This window comes from Equus asinus, chromosome 8, assembly GCF_041296235.1.
Source record: "Equus asinus isolate D_3611 breed Donkey chromosome 8, EquAss-T2T_v2, whole genome shotgun sequence".
Taxonomy (NCBI): domain Eukaryota; kingdom Metazoa; phylum Chordata; class Mammalia; order Perissodactyla; family Equidae; genus Equus; species Equus asinus.
In genome coordinates, this window is record NC_091797.1 from 96,277,540 (window position 1) to 96,294,284 (window position 16,745).

The 16,745-nt window shown below is 43.5% G+C and overlaps 1 protein-coding gene and 1 long non-coding RNA gene across 2 annotated transcripts in view; one reads left to right on the forward strand and one right to left on the reverse strand.

Annotated features, from left to right (window-relative positions):
- Window positions 1-13,586, reverse strand: part of LOC139045954 (uncharacterized) — an 18,787-nt gene extending 5,201 nt beyond the window's left edge. The window contains exon 1 of the long non-coding RNA XR_011505488.1: window positions 13,040-13,586. This is a non-coding gene — a long non-coding RNA (uncharacterized lncRNA). The remainder of the gene's footprint in view (window positions 1-13,039) is intronic.
- A 139-nt stretch (window positions 13,587-13,725) lies between these two features.
- Window positions 13,726-16,745, forward strand: part of CRKL (CRK like proto-oncogene, adaptor protein) — a 36,257-nt gene continuing 33,237 nt past the window's right edge. Inside the window, exon 1 of the mRNA XM_014868055.3 lies at window positions 13,726-14,548. Within this exon, the coding sequence (XP_014723541.1) occupies window positions 14,238-14,548 (311 nt within the window). The 5' untranslated portion in view covers window positions 13,726-14,237. The remainder of the gene's footprint in view (window positions 14,549-16,745) is intronic.

Consider the following 16,745-nt stretch of genomic DNA (forward strand, 5'->3'; position numbering starts at 1 on the left):
AAATTAAATAAATAAAGATTGGCACCAGAGCCCACACCTGTTGCCAATCTTTTTTCTTCTTCTTCTTCTTCTTCTCCCCGAAGCCCCCCAGTACACAGTTGTATATTCTAGTCGTAGGTCCTTCTGGTTCTGCTATGTTTGACGCCACCTCAGCATGGCTTGATGAGCAGTGCTAGGTCCATGCCCAGGATCTGAACTGGCGAAACCCTGGGCCGTGGAAGCGGAGCACGCGAACTTAACCACTCGGCCATGGGGTCAGCCCAAACTCCCCATTTCTCCATGTCATCTTCCCTCTGTCAAACTCTCTGTGTCCAAATTTCCCCTTTTTAGGAGAACGTCAGTCATAGTGGATTGGGGCCTACCCGAACCACCTCACTTTAAGTTAATTACCTATGTAAAGGCCCTATCTCAAATAATGTCACATTCTGAGGTACGAGGGCTTAGAACTCCAGCATATTAATTGGGGGAGGATCCACAATTCAACCCGTAAGAGACACAAGTAAGTGTGTAACTGGGAAGGAGCTGACATCTGAGCGCCTTTACTTTCTTTGTGAGGCTGAAACTGGGGGGAGCTGAGAAAGAAGATGGGAGAGAGAGATTATCAAGGGGAAGGACTGTTGAAGACCCACTGAGATGGGGTACTCAGGAGGATCCTGGCATTTAACACATTTCACAGATTTTAAAAAATAGAGTAGCAAAATGCCTAGCCCTGGAGTCACTAGTCGGTTTCAAGGCTGCTTGGCAGCCAGTAGGAGAGGCCCCTGCAGTGCAGGTGGAGTTCAAGAGCAGGCCTCCTGCCCCATGGCCAGCTAGCAAAGCCAAGGAAGGAAAGGTAGAAATCAGAACTCTCTGGGGCCAGCCCCGTGGCCGAGTGGTTAAGTTCGCACACTCTGCTTCAGCGGCCCAGGGTTTCGCTGGTTTGGATCCTGTGCACAGACGTGGCACTGCTCATCAGGCCACTTTGAGGTGGTGTCCCACATAGCACAACCAGAGGTTCTCACAACTACAATATACAGCTATGTACTGGGGGGCTTTGGAGAGAAGAAGAAAAAAGAAGATTGGCAACAGATGTTATCACAGGTGCCAATCCGAAAAAAAAGCAATCAGAACTCTGGCCTGAGACCTAGAGCAAGGGTCTGGTTCCTTGATCAGGGCCACAAGGGTGCTAATACCAGAGCTCAGATCAGAGAAGGACTGGGAGCAAAGATTACTTGACATTGATCTGTACACCCCACTTCCTTAAATTCTCCCAGAAAGATGTCCCAAAGTCTAGCCAGGACTCAACTTAAATGTAGGCTAAGAGCAGGGAGTGAAGCAAGTCGTTATAGATGTACAAGAAAATGCTTACCCCACAGAGGCAGCATTTAAAAGAATATAGCACCCACTGAGGCCAGAGACAAACCTCTGAGACCAAGAGCACCTCCAGGCTGGCTAGAAATTAAGTCAAAATCAGGCTGGCTCCATGGCATAGTGGTTAAGCTCGGTGTGCTCCACTTTGGCAGCCCAGATTAGTGGGTTGGATCCTAGCAGGGGACCTACACCACTCATCAGCCATGCTGTGGTGGCAACCCACATACAAAGTAGAGGAACATTGGCACAGATGTTAGCTCAGGGCTAATCTTCCTCAGCAAAAAAGAAAAAGAAATTAAGTAAAAATCAAGTTCTGCTGTGGGTTGATTTGACTTTTTTTTTTTTTTAATGTGTTTTGTGTTTAAGTTCTCTGAGACAGGCTAATGCTGATCATATCATTCCACCACTTAAAAGCTTCTCTTGGCTCCTGTTGTGTTTATGACAGAAGTGTCATTTAGGGAAGACAGTTGGCCAGCTGAGGCAGCACATGACACAACCTCCGTGGCCCCAATGCAGCGGTCCCCAGGTCCAGACATGGCTGGTTTCTTACAGATACTAACCAAAATTACGATGAACTTTAAAATGAAAAGGAAGGCCATAATCATTTACAGTAAGAAATATAATTGTCAAATAAACAGGTTAAACTAGAATGTATGTTCTCTGAAGACGGGACTCTAAAGCACTGTGCTTGGCACAGAGTAGGCACTCAGTAGGTTTTTGTGGAATGGGTGGGGGGAAGGAAGGGAGGAAAGAGAGAGCCAGACAATGGAAAGTGAAATTCTCAGCCAATAGACACATGAAAAGATGCTCAACATCGCTAGTCATCAGGGAAATGCAAATCAAAATCACCATGAGATATCACCTCACACCTGTCAGAATGCCTATTATCAAAAAGACAAGAAATAACAAGTGTTGGCGAGGATGTGGAGAAACTGGAACCCTTGTGCACTGTTGGTGGGAATGTAAATTGGAAAACAGTATAGAGGTTCCTCAAAAAACTGAAAACAGAATTACCATATGATCCAGCAATTCCACTTCTGGGCATATATCCAAAGGAAAGAAAATCACTATGACAAAAAGACATCTGCAGTCCCGTGTTCATTGCAGCATTACATACAGCAGCCGAGACATGGAAGCAACCTGAGTGTCCACCAATAGATGAGTGGATAAAGAAGATGTGGTGTATATATACAATGGAATACTATTTAGCCATAAACAAGAAGAAAATTCTGCCATTTGCAACAAAATGGATGGACCTTGAGGGCTTTATACTAAGTCAGTCAGAGAAAGACAAATCCTGTATGATCTCACTTATATGTGGAATCTAAAAAAAAGCTGAGCTCAGATACAGAGAACAGATTGGTGGTCGCCAGAGGCAGGGGGTGGGGGTTGGGCTAAATGGATGAAGGTGATCAAAATGTATCAATTTGCAGTTATAAGAGAAATAAGTTCTGGGGATACAATGTATAGCATGGTGACTAAAGTTAACAATACTGTATCATATATTTGAAAGTTACTAGAAGTAAATCTTAAAAGTTCTCGTCACAAGAAAAAAAAATTGAAACCATATGTGAGGTGATGGATGTTAACTAAGCTTACTGTGGTAATTATTTTCAATATATACACATATCAAATTATGTTGTACACCTAAAACTAATATTACAATGTTATATGTCAATTATAACTCAGTAAAACTGGAAAAAAAAAAAGGGAAATTCTCATCACAGCTGAAAAGCCCATCCTCTTTCTGTAGGAAGCTGTTTGAGGAGCCAGGTTAAACTGAGAAGCTCACTTAATGCTTATTCCTCCTCTAGACTGAGCACCACCAGTCAGGGCCCCAGAGTAGTCACCTCTGCATCCCCGATCCCAGTTCCCAGAAGATGCTCAGTACAGGGAGCTTTGGTCCACGTTAGCTTGAATGTCTACCCAGAAGTCATTGTTCCTTCTTCCCAATGCCAAAACTAGTGTCCTGTTCAGTCTGAGTCGGGCCTGGGTGGCCCCTTTCCTGCCGGCGTTTGCTTTAGGAATGGGTACGTGACCTGACGTGGTGGAGATGGGAAGGGGAATCTCTTGGAAGTGTTTTGGAGGAAGTGCTCTTTGTTCTTAAAAAGGGACACAAATAACAATCCTTCTTCCACTGGGCATTGCCATGGCTGGATTGGGCGAGACCTGGGGTGACTGCAGCCATCTAGCCACCAGCCTGAGGATGAAGCCAAAATCTGAAGGTGATCAGAACTGAGAAAAATCACAGAGAAGCAGACCCAGGGTCTGGATATCCTGCATCTTGAGCTGCCCTACTACAGACTTCGTGTTATGGGAAATGACAAATGCCTTTACTACTTAGACTATTTTGAATCAGGTTTCTAATTATTGCAGCAGAAATCTTGCCTAGTTAAGACAGTTACACCATGAATCTGTGGTGAGTAAACTTGTGAAAATCACTGAGTCACTCTCGTGTTGCAGGTCTGGACCGATCTGATTGCCTAATCTCAGGAGGGTTAGACTCTGACCTAAGTCAGATGAGTTTTTGAATAGACTTTGCACTAGGAATTGAGTAAGAGGATCCCAGGTGATCTCGGGGTTTAAACAAAAACAAAGTCTCCATTTTCAGAAGGACAGATGTTCACAGGAACTGCTATTACGATGGGTAGGAAATAAAAATGTGGAAGCAGGGACCTAAGTGGGAAAAAAAGTGTTCATGCTTTTACACCAGCTTTTGAGGTTTTAGTTTTGTATTAGGGAAGAGGGACTTGGGACTGAAGACTTCTAGCCATTGTCTGCAACATTAGAAGGAGATTTTACCCTTATAGAGATGAGAGTACAATGAAGAGCAATTATGGGATACTTTCTCCCTCAAATAGAGATGGTGATCACAGGGGTTGATGCAAAACCCACATAACGTGTAAGCATTGAGTCTTGGTCATTTTTAGGCAAAGATTTCTAGTTCTGGCTCTTGATTATTACAGAATGACCGTCTGCCTCCTTATGGTACCTAAGTTATATGGCATAAATGCTATGGTTATTGATTGAAAGTTATTTTATAATGAGAATCAAACTATTACAGTAGTCCCTCCTTATCTGTGGGAGGATATAAAGACCCCCAGTGGATGCCTTAAACCATGGATAGTACTGAACACTGTTTTAAGTGGTAAGCACTTATTATGCACTGTGGCCATAACTTTTGTAGTTTGAGGTGTGACAGCAAAACTAGCATGAATTTCTTTTTTCTTCTTCACAATTTCATAGATAGAAGATTTGTTCTTATTGTAGATCTTAGCAACGTCACCATATGATTTTTTTTCTTTCCTTAAGAACTTTTACCTTTTCACTTAAATAAAGCACTTGACAACTTCTCTTTGACAAATCCGAATTGCCAGCATCACTACTCTTGCACTTTGGGGCCATTATTAAGTAAAATAAGTGTTACTTGAACATAAGTTCTTCGATACTGCCACAGTCGATCTGATACCAGCAGGGCTACTAAGTGACTACCGGACAGGGAGCGTATACACACAGCATGGATCTGCCGGACAAAGAGATTATTCACGACCCCAGCCAGACCAAGCAAGACGGCTTGAGATTTCATCATGGTACTCAGAACGGGAGTGCAATTTAAAACTTTGAATTGTTTATTTCTGGAATTTTCCATTTCATATTTTTGCACCATGATTGACTGTGAGTAACTGAAACCATGGAAAGAGAAACTGCAGATAAGGGGGGACTACTGTACTATACTTAAAAGGCAGGGTCTCCGCTGTAGGACAAGTTCTCACAGGGTCAATCACCACCGTCCTACTAATCATGGAGGGGAAAAGACGTTTCTTTCCAACGGCAAATCTAAACTGAGTAGGAAGTCTCCAGGAGGTGCAAGTCTGATGGCATATGAGAATTAGCTAGGAGTTTTAAAAAATATTGATCATGGTCCTCAAACACATGAAAAGATGCTCAACCTCACTCCTAATAAGAAAAATGCAAAATAAAACTATTCTGAACATTTTTTTCACCTATCAGGTTGGCAAGAATCTGAAAGCTGGATATATAATTTCACCAGTGTCTGGTTCTCCTCTCCTTCTGGGGATATGGAGAATGCAATTCCCTGCTCTCTCTTGGGCTTGGCATGTGACTCATTCTCGTCCATAAAATGCAAGCACAATTAACATACTTCCTCTGGGTTGAAGCATTTAATAGCTAATGCTATTAAATTAAAGAGACTCTCCAGTTCTGTTCCCCAACTCAGCTACTGAGGGAGAAAATCAAGCAGCCTCAGCACACTGGCATTTCCACCAGCCTGGACTGCTGAGTTGCTGCACAGAGGAACATTGCCCTGCATGAGTCAGAAATAAACCTTTGCTGTGTTAAGTCACTGCTGCCTGAGCCCAGCCTAGTCTGACACACACTGTTGATGAGGCTGTGGGGAGATAGGCATTCTCTTACCTTACTGCCGAATTACAAAAGGGTCAACCGTTAGGGAAGGCAATTTGACCATATCTATAGATGTGCATTCATCTTTTAATATGCAGTCCCATTTCTGGAAATTCATTCTACAGAAAAACCTGACGTTATAGATTGAATGTTTGTGTCCCCCTAAAATGCATATGTTGAAACTTAATCCCCAATCTGATGGTATTTGGAAGTGGGGCCTCTGGGAGGTGATTAGGTCATGAGAGTGGAGCCCTCATGAATGGAATTAATGCCCTTATGAAAGAGACCCCAGAGAGCTCCCTCACCCCTCTGCCATGTAAGGACACAGGAACCAGGAAGTGGGCCCTCACCTGACACTGAATCTGCCAGCCCCTTGATCTTGGACTTCCCAGCCACCAGAACTGTGAGAAATAAGTTTCTGTTTACAAGTCCCCCAGTATACAGTAGTTTCCTATAGCAGCCCAAACAGACTAACATACCTGCATACATATGAAATTATATATGTACAAAGTTATACATTGTGGCATTGTTTGTAACAACAAGAGTTCGGAAATAACTTGCATATCCATCCAAGGAGACTGATTAAACTATGGTATATCTTCACAATGGAATAGTATGAAAAGGTAAAAACAAACAACGAGGAAGCTCTCTACATACTGATATGGAAATATTTCCAGGATTTCTTACTAGATTTTTTTAAAAAGCCACATGCAGAAGAGTGGATATAATGTTTCCTCTAGTGTAAGAAAGGAGGAAAATAAAAATATTCTTATTTATTTTCACTTGCATAAAGAAATCTGTACTACACAAAAGAGGCAAATAAAAGTGGTAAACTATAGGGGCCTCCAGGATACATGGAGTGGGAGTTAGACTTCTCAATGAATACCATTCGTATCATTTTAATATTGAACCATATGAATGTATTACCTATTTTTTTAAAATATAGTACTCAGGTCTTCTCAGGTCTATTAGAGACTCCTCAGATGGGGCCTGGACATTTTTTTTATGCTGCCCAGGTGATCAAATGTTCAGCAAGTTTTTTTTTTTAACTTTTATTTTTTAATTTTTATTTTTTGAAGAAGCTTAGCCCTGAGCTAACTGCTGCCAATCCTCCTCTTTTTGCTGAGGAAGCCTGGCCCTGAGCTAACATCTGTGCCCATCTTTCTCTACTTTATATGTGGGACGCCTACCACAGCATGGCGTGCCAAGTGGTGCCATGTTCGTACCCGGGATCCCAACCAGTGAACCCCAGGCCGCCGAGGCGGAATGTGTGCACTTAACCACTGTGCTCCCGGGCCAGACACCAGAAAGGGTTAATCACCACTGCTTTATGTCTCAGTGTCGGATGAAACCAGGGATTAGAGAAGTTTTGTGTTGTGGCTGTGAGTAGTATTTGGCCTTTGTTCTGTGTTCTAGAACCTAACTCTAGTGGCTCAAGTCACCCCATATGGATGGAATACTATATCTAGATGAGGGAGCTCCATCTGGGATCAATGTCGACAGTCCTGTGGGATTAACAATGTATCATGTGCCAGGCTGACTGTGGCTGAATACCATGAAAGAGGGAACTGGCCAGACGTCGAGATGGAGCAAGATGCAAAGCAATACTGAATTCATTTATTAGGGGTGTGTGCTTGTCATCAGGGGCCTTTTTCAGGGACGAGAAGTTCTATTAGAAGTTGTGGTAGTGACCCTAAAAAGTCCTAGGTCACACTGGGAACAGGACAAAAGGCACACATTCCATATGGAAGATTTTTGGTTTAAAGATGGCCAACAATGGCCTATGGGCCAAATCCAGCCCACTGACTGGTTTTGTGTGGCCTGTGAGCAAAGAATAAACATCTTTAAATGGTTGGAGCAAAAATCAAAAGGATATTTCATGACACCTGAAAATTACGTGGAATTCCGATCTCAGGGTCCATAAATAAAGTTTTATTGGATAAAGCTACACTCACACCCATTGGAATAAAGTCACATGCTGTCTATGGCTGTCTTCCCACTATAATGGCAGAGTTGAGTAGCTGTGACAGAGACCACATGTGGCACTCTCATCCCTTCTCACTGCTGCTTGACTCAGCATACTACACATTGCAGTTACGGAGTTATAACTCAACAGTGTTTCGAATGCCACGTGTTGTCATCACACCACAACATTTTATTTTTTTTATTGCCAGTGCACATCTATTGTCAAAAGAAGAAAAGTGGACTTTGAATATCACAAAAGCATTCTCTTATTGAATTAGATGGCAAAACATTGGGTTTATTATGCAATGACACTCTGTGCTAAAAGAATGCAATATATATCAGCTTAGACTAAGCAGTCATCATAGCACATAATAGCATTCCCAACGCACAGGACAGCAACAGTCAGGAAAAAATAGAAAATTTCAGATGGACTATCTCACCAGAATTTCTTCACAAAAATAAAAAATGAAAATGAAGTTGCAACTAAAGTAGGTTTCCAAGTGGCTCATTTGATAGCCAAACAAAGAAAGCTGCTTATTGATGCTGAGTTAATTAAATTGTTTGATTTTAGCAGCCAAAGAAATCTGTCCAGAGAAAATAAATTTGTTTTAGACTCTTAGTCATTCAGTGAGAACAGTTAACCAAAGACTTGAGAACATTGTGAGCACCATCAATAGCCAATTACAAAACAAGACGAATGATTTTGAGTGATTTTCCTTGACTATCAATGAGTTGCTCAGATGCTGTTGTTTATTTGAGGTGTCAATGCCGAGTTCGAAGTCACTGAAGAATAAGTCTTTTTGAAGAATCTGCATGGAACGACCACAGGCAAGAATATTTTCAAAATAGTTGAGAAAACACTAGTTAGATACAACCTGAAGGGGAATCTGCTAAGATGTGTTAAATAAAAATGTGCGAAGCAGAAAAAGGCTATCATGTAATATTGAATTAGAATTATCCTTAGTGAACTTCATTTGCTCTTGTATTTAACCATCAACAGATCTATGAATTTCTGTCAGAAATAGAAGCTGAATATCCTGACTTGCCCTGCCACACTGCATTTTGATGGCTTAGCAGTGGTAAAGTTTCATTGCAATGTTTTTCAGCTCAGAGCCAAGACTGAAATTTTTCAGAACAGAGAACCATTCTAAACCATTATGACTGAATGGCCTTGGAAATTAGCTTTTGCTACAGACTTGATAATGTTTCTTAATTAACTCAACCTAAAATTACAGGGCAAAACAGTGCATATATGTGAAATGTCTACTGCATTTTGACAATAACTATTGTTTTGAATCACATATAAAGTTGCTTTATATGCTTCCTGTGCTGCCAAAAGTTAAAACAAGCAAAATCTCTGTTCCCAGACAAATCTGCAGCAGATATATTTTCTGAGCTCAAGCTACAGTTCCAGCAGCATTTTTCAGACCTTGATGCCAAGTGCAAGGGAAATTTCCATATTTCAAAATCTATTTAGTTGTGCAATTGAGGAGCTTCCACCTAACCTTCAATTGAAGATGATTAAATCTGCAATGTAACGACAAGCTAAAAGGCAAATATCAGAAGAATTTAAAAAAATTCTTTACATTCCTTCCAACAACAAATATGCTCAATTAAAAATCATGCTCATGGACTGATAGAAGTATTAACAGTACCATCTGGTGAAGACATTTTCAAAGATGAAATGTGTAAAGGCCCATCAGCAGTAATGATGATAGGGAACACTAACATTGAGCACCAATTAAGCAAAATATTACCCCAAACAAAAGAATTCCATTCTTCTCATTAGAATACCTGCATTACAAAAAAGTTATACTCAATTGCTATTGTATTTTGAATCTCATTTTTTAAAGATTTGTAGAAAAATTTTTTCTTGTTATATTCATACCTACATAGTATTCTTGATTTTCCTCTTGGCCTGCAAAGCCTCAAATACTTACTCTCTGGCCCTTTACAGAAAAACCTGGGTGACTCCTGGTCTAAAGGGTTGCATAGAACGCTGTCTTTGAGATAAGTGTGAGAGGGAGTCAGTATCCCCTAGTGGAAGGATCATCCTGCTCAGAATTTTACTAATGACATCCAGAGTGCTCCGAAATCCAGGAGAACAGGAAAATTTGCCTTTTAGCCCACAAGTAGCTAAGTGACAAGAAAGCGGACATTTTATAAAAGAGGTGACAGAGCAATTAAAACTACATTAGAAAATGACAGGGGGAACATGAGCACACTTTAAAACACTGGAATAAAGTAGGCCAATGCTTTCTATAGTAGTCAACAGAGCTGCTGGATACTGTAGTTAAGCCTAGTTCAGAGATACCATCCTATGAAAGAAGCGATTATTAAGTTGATATTTTAAATAGTTTGGTACGGAAAATTATAATGGGGATATGAACACTATTCTATTAGTATTAAAGCCACAAAATAATAGGAGGGAAAAAAAGAAACTCATCAAGGGCAGGAAGAAAGGACAGACACTTGTTCTCCTGGTGTCCTCAGTAAGGCAGCAATCTAGGAAGACTGCCTGGCTTTAACCACCACCCAAACGGTTGGACCTACTTACAGGAGAACAAACAGTCAGTAGTGGGCCCCAGTTGTGCTCTGTGTACAGAGGCAGCCTCAGGGCTAGGAAGTCAGGAATCTGGACAAGTTGCTTAAAAAGCCTTGTCAATCCTTTGAGTCTAGCTTGTAAATATCTTATAAAATGAGTAAGTATAATGCCATCTGGAAACCCTGGGAATGAGCAAGCTAAGACAGAATCACAAATCTTTCTGTTAACAGCCCTTTTTTAAATGCTTCCTTGTTGCTTCTCCATTCATTTTCATTTTGGTATCTCAACATCTAAGAACATTTTTTGGAATTTTTTTTAAGGCTGTCTCAGATGTGCTAAGGAAGAGTAAAGGAAAGTACTTAAAAAAAATTTTATTGTGAAAAATTCCAAACATACACAAAAGTAGAATAATATAATTAAACCCCACACACATACACATCATGTCACCCAGCTGTGGCAATTATCAACACAAGGCCATTCTTGTTCTACCTTTATCTAATCCAAACCATTTTCCCCACTGGACTATTTTGAAGCAAAAGGAGAGGTATTTTGACTCATTTTTAAGAGGAATTTTTAAAGAGGGGAGCATGGCCCTTTGGCAGCAGAATGGTGGTGGTATGTGAAATCCAAGCTGGGGGACAAATCCAACCACTCCTCCCTATTCCAAGATTGATATTCCTCTCTTGTGCTAGAATTTACATGGGAAGGCCTCAGTTTCCCTATCAGCAAAACAAAGAAAGGGACTAAATTATAGGCAGTTTGTGTAACAGTGAGATGAGACCTTGACTTCTAGTCAGAAGACTTTGCTTGAGTGCCAGCTCTGCCTCTTGCAAATTACATAACTTAGAATAACTTATGTAAGCAAGTCACTTAACCTCTCCGAGCTTCTGGACCATCTATTAAAGGGTACTTCATGGGACTTCGGTTGGATTAAGTAAAACAATCTATTATGTGAAGTTCTGTGAATTGAAAAGCAGTATATAAATTAGGTATTATGGAGTTCTTCAGTTAAGTAAAAGATGACAGATTTGGGTCTGCAAATTAGGAAAACAGTGATGCTATTGACAGAAAAGGGGAAGCTTAAGAGGCAAAATTTAATCCAAATGGAAGATTAAACAGAGAGTGATACGGGGCTAAACCTTGGGTCCAAATATCTACTTTGAATACATTATGTTAATAACAGGAAACAATCACATAATCTCCTTACCTTCACTAAAATAAATTTTTAGTTTTCTCTAGCTTCTTCCCATCGTTATCCACCTACATTCAAAAACCATTTACTAGGTATATATTATGCGCTAAGCACTGGGAATACAAAAAATAATACTACAGTCTGTCTTCAACATGCTCAGATTAGGAAGGGAGACACTTATAAACAATTACAATAGAATATGATAAGAATTAATTTAGGCTGTGACCACAGCGTTTGCATAGTAATCATAGGGTGCGGTCAGTTTTCGTTCTACTTTTAGAATATACGTCTTTGGAATCACAGACAAGAGGCCAATCTTCATGAAGACTGGCCTAGCAAAGGAGAAGCTACCACAGGAGAGAGGTTAAGGACTGAGTTTCTACACTTTGAGGCTGGAGACAAAAGTGCCAGAAAGAGACTGAGAAAGTATATTTGGAAAGGTAGAATAAATTATGTTAGTGTCCCAGGAGCTTAAAAAAAGAAGAAGAAAAAAAGGAGTACTTTCCAGAAAGAGATTTTCAATATAAACACACAGGGTACAGGTAGCTCAAAGAAAATGATGGGATCAATGGAGATCAGAGATGGTCCCCAAAGGCAAGTTTCAGGCAAAGTAAGGGTAGAAGCCAAATGAAGAAGTCTGGGCAAGCAGTGGGTGATGATGAAGTGGTAAAACCTGGCAGTGAAAAGTAGCTAGAAAATCAAATGGAGATTTTTCTCCCTACCCTCACCCACCCATCTTAAGATCCCCATGCTCGTAGGCAATGGAGGTATAAGCCCAGGGAGAGGCTGAATAATAATAATGAAAAACTCTTAAATGATGCTTAATATGTCTCAGGCACTATTCTAAGCACTTTACATGTGTTAGCTTGTTTAATAATATATGAGGCACGGATGCAATGATTAAGTAACTGGCCCAATCAGCTAGTCAAATGACTAAGCCAGGATTGGAATCTAAGCAGTCAGTTTCAAAATCTGTGCCATTCAAACTGTACCTGAGACTAATACAACATGAAAGTATTTGGGGGGGGGAAATGAATACCTGTTATACTGAGTCACAAAAGGCACTAGACCTTGACATTTCCCGGATAGTCTACCCTAGGATGGACATCACCTATCACACTACACTCTAGGAGGGTGCAAACGGCCAGAAGGGAATTCCATTGACACAGGGATCTAAGCATGGGTTTGTACCGCCTGCATTTCCCTTTTTGGACATACTTTCTTGTCTGTCCAGTTTCGGGGGGTGGTGCTACTAATAATCGGACACCAGTAGCCTGGAGGTTTTTTCAATAGTCATTCATTCAACAAATATTTGAGCATCAACTCAGGGCCAGACATTGTGCTAGGCCCAGAGCTGAACGAGACAGACAAGATTCCCGCTCTCTTAAAATTTACATTCAGGGGCAGGGGCGGGAGCGGGACGGGACGGGGAGGCGGCTAGGAGGGCGCTGCAGGAGCCGGGTAAGCAACCGGGAGTCGAGGGTGGTTAACTCAGAGCCGCGGGCAGAATCCCGAGCAGGCGAGGCCTTCAGGCCACGCCCGAGAGGCGTTTGCATTTTACTTACAATAACTCGGCGCCAGCGATGGATGGCCAGAATACCCAGGCTGCAGACTTCCTAAACCACTTAATCCTGCCAATACAACCTTCACACCCTATATCTGCGTCTGTCGGGTCACCTGGCCACTCTAGGTCCCTTAGCCTACCAGGCTGTATCGGGCCTGGGCCACCTCGTGCCCATCTGGTGGTCACCTTTGCCTCCGCAGTCATTTCCCTCTTGAGCCACCTCGGCCAATGAGGGCCTGTCCGCCAGTCGGTCTCCTAAGGGCCCCTCGGCCAGCCAGGTCACCTCAGTGCCACGCCTCCCAGGCCGGAGATTCGGCCTGTACGTTACGCTTTGTTCCCAGAGCAGGTTTTCGAAATGCCACTCCCTCTGCTCCAGCTGTTTTCCTGCCAGCTCGAGGAGACCCAGCAGCGGCAGCGCCCCCGGCGGCACACTGCCGCCCAGAAAGGGCGTGCCGGCCGCCGCCGCCGCCTCCTCCGCCGCCTCCTCCGCCGCCTCCTCCGCCGCCTCCTCCGCCGCCTCCGCCTCCTCCTCCGCCGCCTCCTCCTCCGCCGCCTCCCGGAACGCGGGAGCGGGCGAGAGCGGCGCACGCCCGGCGGTCACCACTGAGTTCCTGATTGGCTGCGCTGCTTGACGTCACGGGGAGGGCCCCGGCGGCCGCTGGGAGGCAGAGCCTGCGCATGCGCAGACGGAGCGCGCTGAGCGGAGGGGGAGGTGGCCGGCTGCTTCTCCCGCGTCCGCCATTTTGTTGCTGTGGCTCTTGGGAACGGGCTGGGCAAAACCGCTCGGGAGGCGAGACGCTCCTTGGAGTCCGGTGCTTCGTGTGGCGGCGGAGGTCGGTGCAGAGCCGTAGGGGCGCGAGGCCGGCGCGTTCCAGGTCAAGAGTGACTGGCGGCACCACTGGTACGCCGGGCAGTCCGAGAACCCCGGGGCGGCCTCCGCGGCGGCTCAAGCTTCGCCCGCCCCGACCCTGGGCTCTGCCTTGCATTCCCCGAGCCGGCTTCCTCCGTGAGGCAGCCCCGGAACAGGCGGGCGGCGGCGGCGGAGGATGCTGCGGGCCCGGAGCCGAGAGGAAGGTGCTGGCTCGGCCCTCTAAGCGCGCCTCGAGGTGTGCCGAGGCCCCTCTTCGGCCCCAAGGCCGTCTGTCGGGCAGAGGCGTCTAGAGCAGGCGAGAGCAGCCGCAGGGCTCCGGTCCGACACCATGTCCTCCGCCAGGTTCGACTCCTCAGACCGCTCCGCCTGGTACATGGGGCCGGTGTCGCGCCAGGAGGCGCAGACCCGGCTCCAAGGCCAGCGCCACGGCATGTTCCTGGTCCGCGACTCCTCCACCTGCCCCGGGGACTATGTGCTGTCCGTGTCCGAGAACTCGCGCGTCTCCCACTACATCATCAACTCGCTGCCCAACCGCCGTTTTAAGATCGGGGACCAGGAGTTTGATCACTTGCCGGCCCTGCTGGAGTTCTACAAGATCCATTACCTGGACACCACCACCCTCATCGAGCCCGCGCCCAGGTACGCGAGCGCCCGCCCTCCCCGGCGCGCAGCCCACCCCGGCCGCGGAGGAGGGTCGAGAAGGGCCGGGTTGGTTCGCTCGGGGTCAGTCAAAGAGGGGGGAGGGGTGATTGAACCTGTTTCCCCCATTCTGAACCAAGTTATTTCCAGAAGGAAAGCTCCGAACGGAAAGCTCGTGTCAGGATCTGGGTCACTGGGTGAGGGGATGCATTTTTAACATGCTTAACGGCGATTGCATAGTTAAAATGTACACTTTTTACTTTCGTTACGTTCTCTATTTGGCTATAATAAGCAGCGTGGTGGTGTTGATTTTGGGCTATAGACTTCTTTGAGAATCTGAAGATAGCCTCCTCCCCCCCAAAAATGCACGTACACATAGATGTGCACACCATTCGGGGTTCTTGGGACTCTGCAGATCTCTGAACTCCAGGTTACTGCAGATCAAGAACTAGACTGCAGCCTTTGGAACAATCGACAAATGAAAATGCTGTAGCGTTTAGAAACAGAAACCTTTAACTGAAATTTCAACTATATATTGATATTTTGGTGCCACGTTTGAAATAAGCCAGACACGTCCTTTTTTATAATAAATTAATTACAAAATGTTAAAAGAAGGTTCATTGGCTTCAGCGGGAACATTTTTTTGAAATTATTATTTTTTAGTTTCCCCCCAAGATGGACCATTAATAAGCTAGAAATTAATTTGGTTAAATTCCAAGGAGGAATAAGGCTATAGTGTTACTAAGGGAAATTTTTGAATGACACTTATCTTAATTCTATCCTATTTCAATTTCAGATGTCCTTTTTGTATTAACTCTAATGATTTAATATCTGTTTTAAAGTTAAGAACCCAAAGTGATACTGAGCATCAAGCATCCTCTTTTCTAAGTAAAATGCATTGTTTTGTTTGATTATTTGCTTTAATTTGCCTTAATCAGTATTCTATCAGACGTTTCTTTTATTTAAACTATACCAAATTTGAGCCGAAAAAATTGCCTCGAATTTTACAAATAAAAGATATTTCTTTGCTCCCACAACTAGAAGGACCTGCAACTAAGATATACAACTATGTACGGGGGGGTTTGGGAAGATAAAGCAGAAAATAAAAAAAAGAAGAAGAAAGATATTTCTTTGCCTAATTTGTTTCTTAAGCATCTATTTAAAAGGACAGGATGCTAATAAAGATTTTTCAGAATGAGATGTTTCTGACTTTATACATTTGCTAACAAGATACTACTCTGAGCTTTAAACATTGAAAGCTATTATAATTAATTAAGGAGCACCCACTGGGTGCCTAAGTGTTGCTTCTGTGGAATGGAGATAGGAAACAAAGCCATGACAGTTATTATGACTAGAAGATTAACTGCTGAACTAAATGGACTTTAAAAACTGGGAGAAAGTGATTATAAATCAAATACTGTGTAACAAAGGCGTAGACATCAAGAATCTGATTGGTGAAACCTCTAGGTCCCCAAAGATACTGGTAATTGGAGTCAACTTTGAGCACAATGTAATTCCAATATAAGGAGAATTATATTGGAGAGAATTTTAGAACCCACTGTAATGAGATTTTTAATATGTTTACTTTCCTGACTTGCGGAGGTGAGTTATAGCATTAATTTCAGGCATTTATTAAGCCATATTATGTGCAGGGCATTGTGCTTGCTTTGACGTGACAGGTACTGTAATACAGCTGTTTGAAAAAGTGTGAGTAAGTGGCTTGATTCCCTTCTAAAGGGAGAAAAAGGGATATGCTGCAGTGGCTTCCCAGTACCCACAAAAACGACTCCAAATTTTCCATACATGCATCTTCCCAGGCAGCAGATGTAGCTTTCTGTCTTTGATGCCTGTCCTCGCCCCCTCTCGTCCTTCTTTTAGTGCAGCCTCACTAAGCCACTCACTCATTCCCTGGTAGCCATTCCTATGCAGCTACTCACAGCTTTGTACCTTTGCTCAGGCTGTTGGCTCTTCATTGACTGCCTAACTCCACTCCTCACCAATGAAATCCTACCTGTTGTTCCAGGCCCCTCACAAATAATGGGGCCTTTCCCTGACCCTCTCCCTCACATTCAGCTTTAATTGTCTTCCTGCCCCCCATGTTGCTGTAATTTAGTTTTTAATTTTCCCTGGTATCTTGGAGGGCAATCGCAATGCTGGCTGAATTAGATCCTGACTGTGTTTACTTTGTTATACTGAA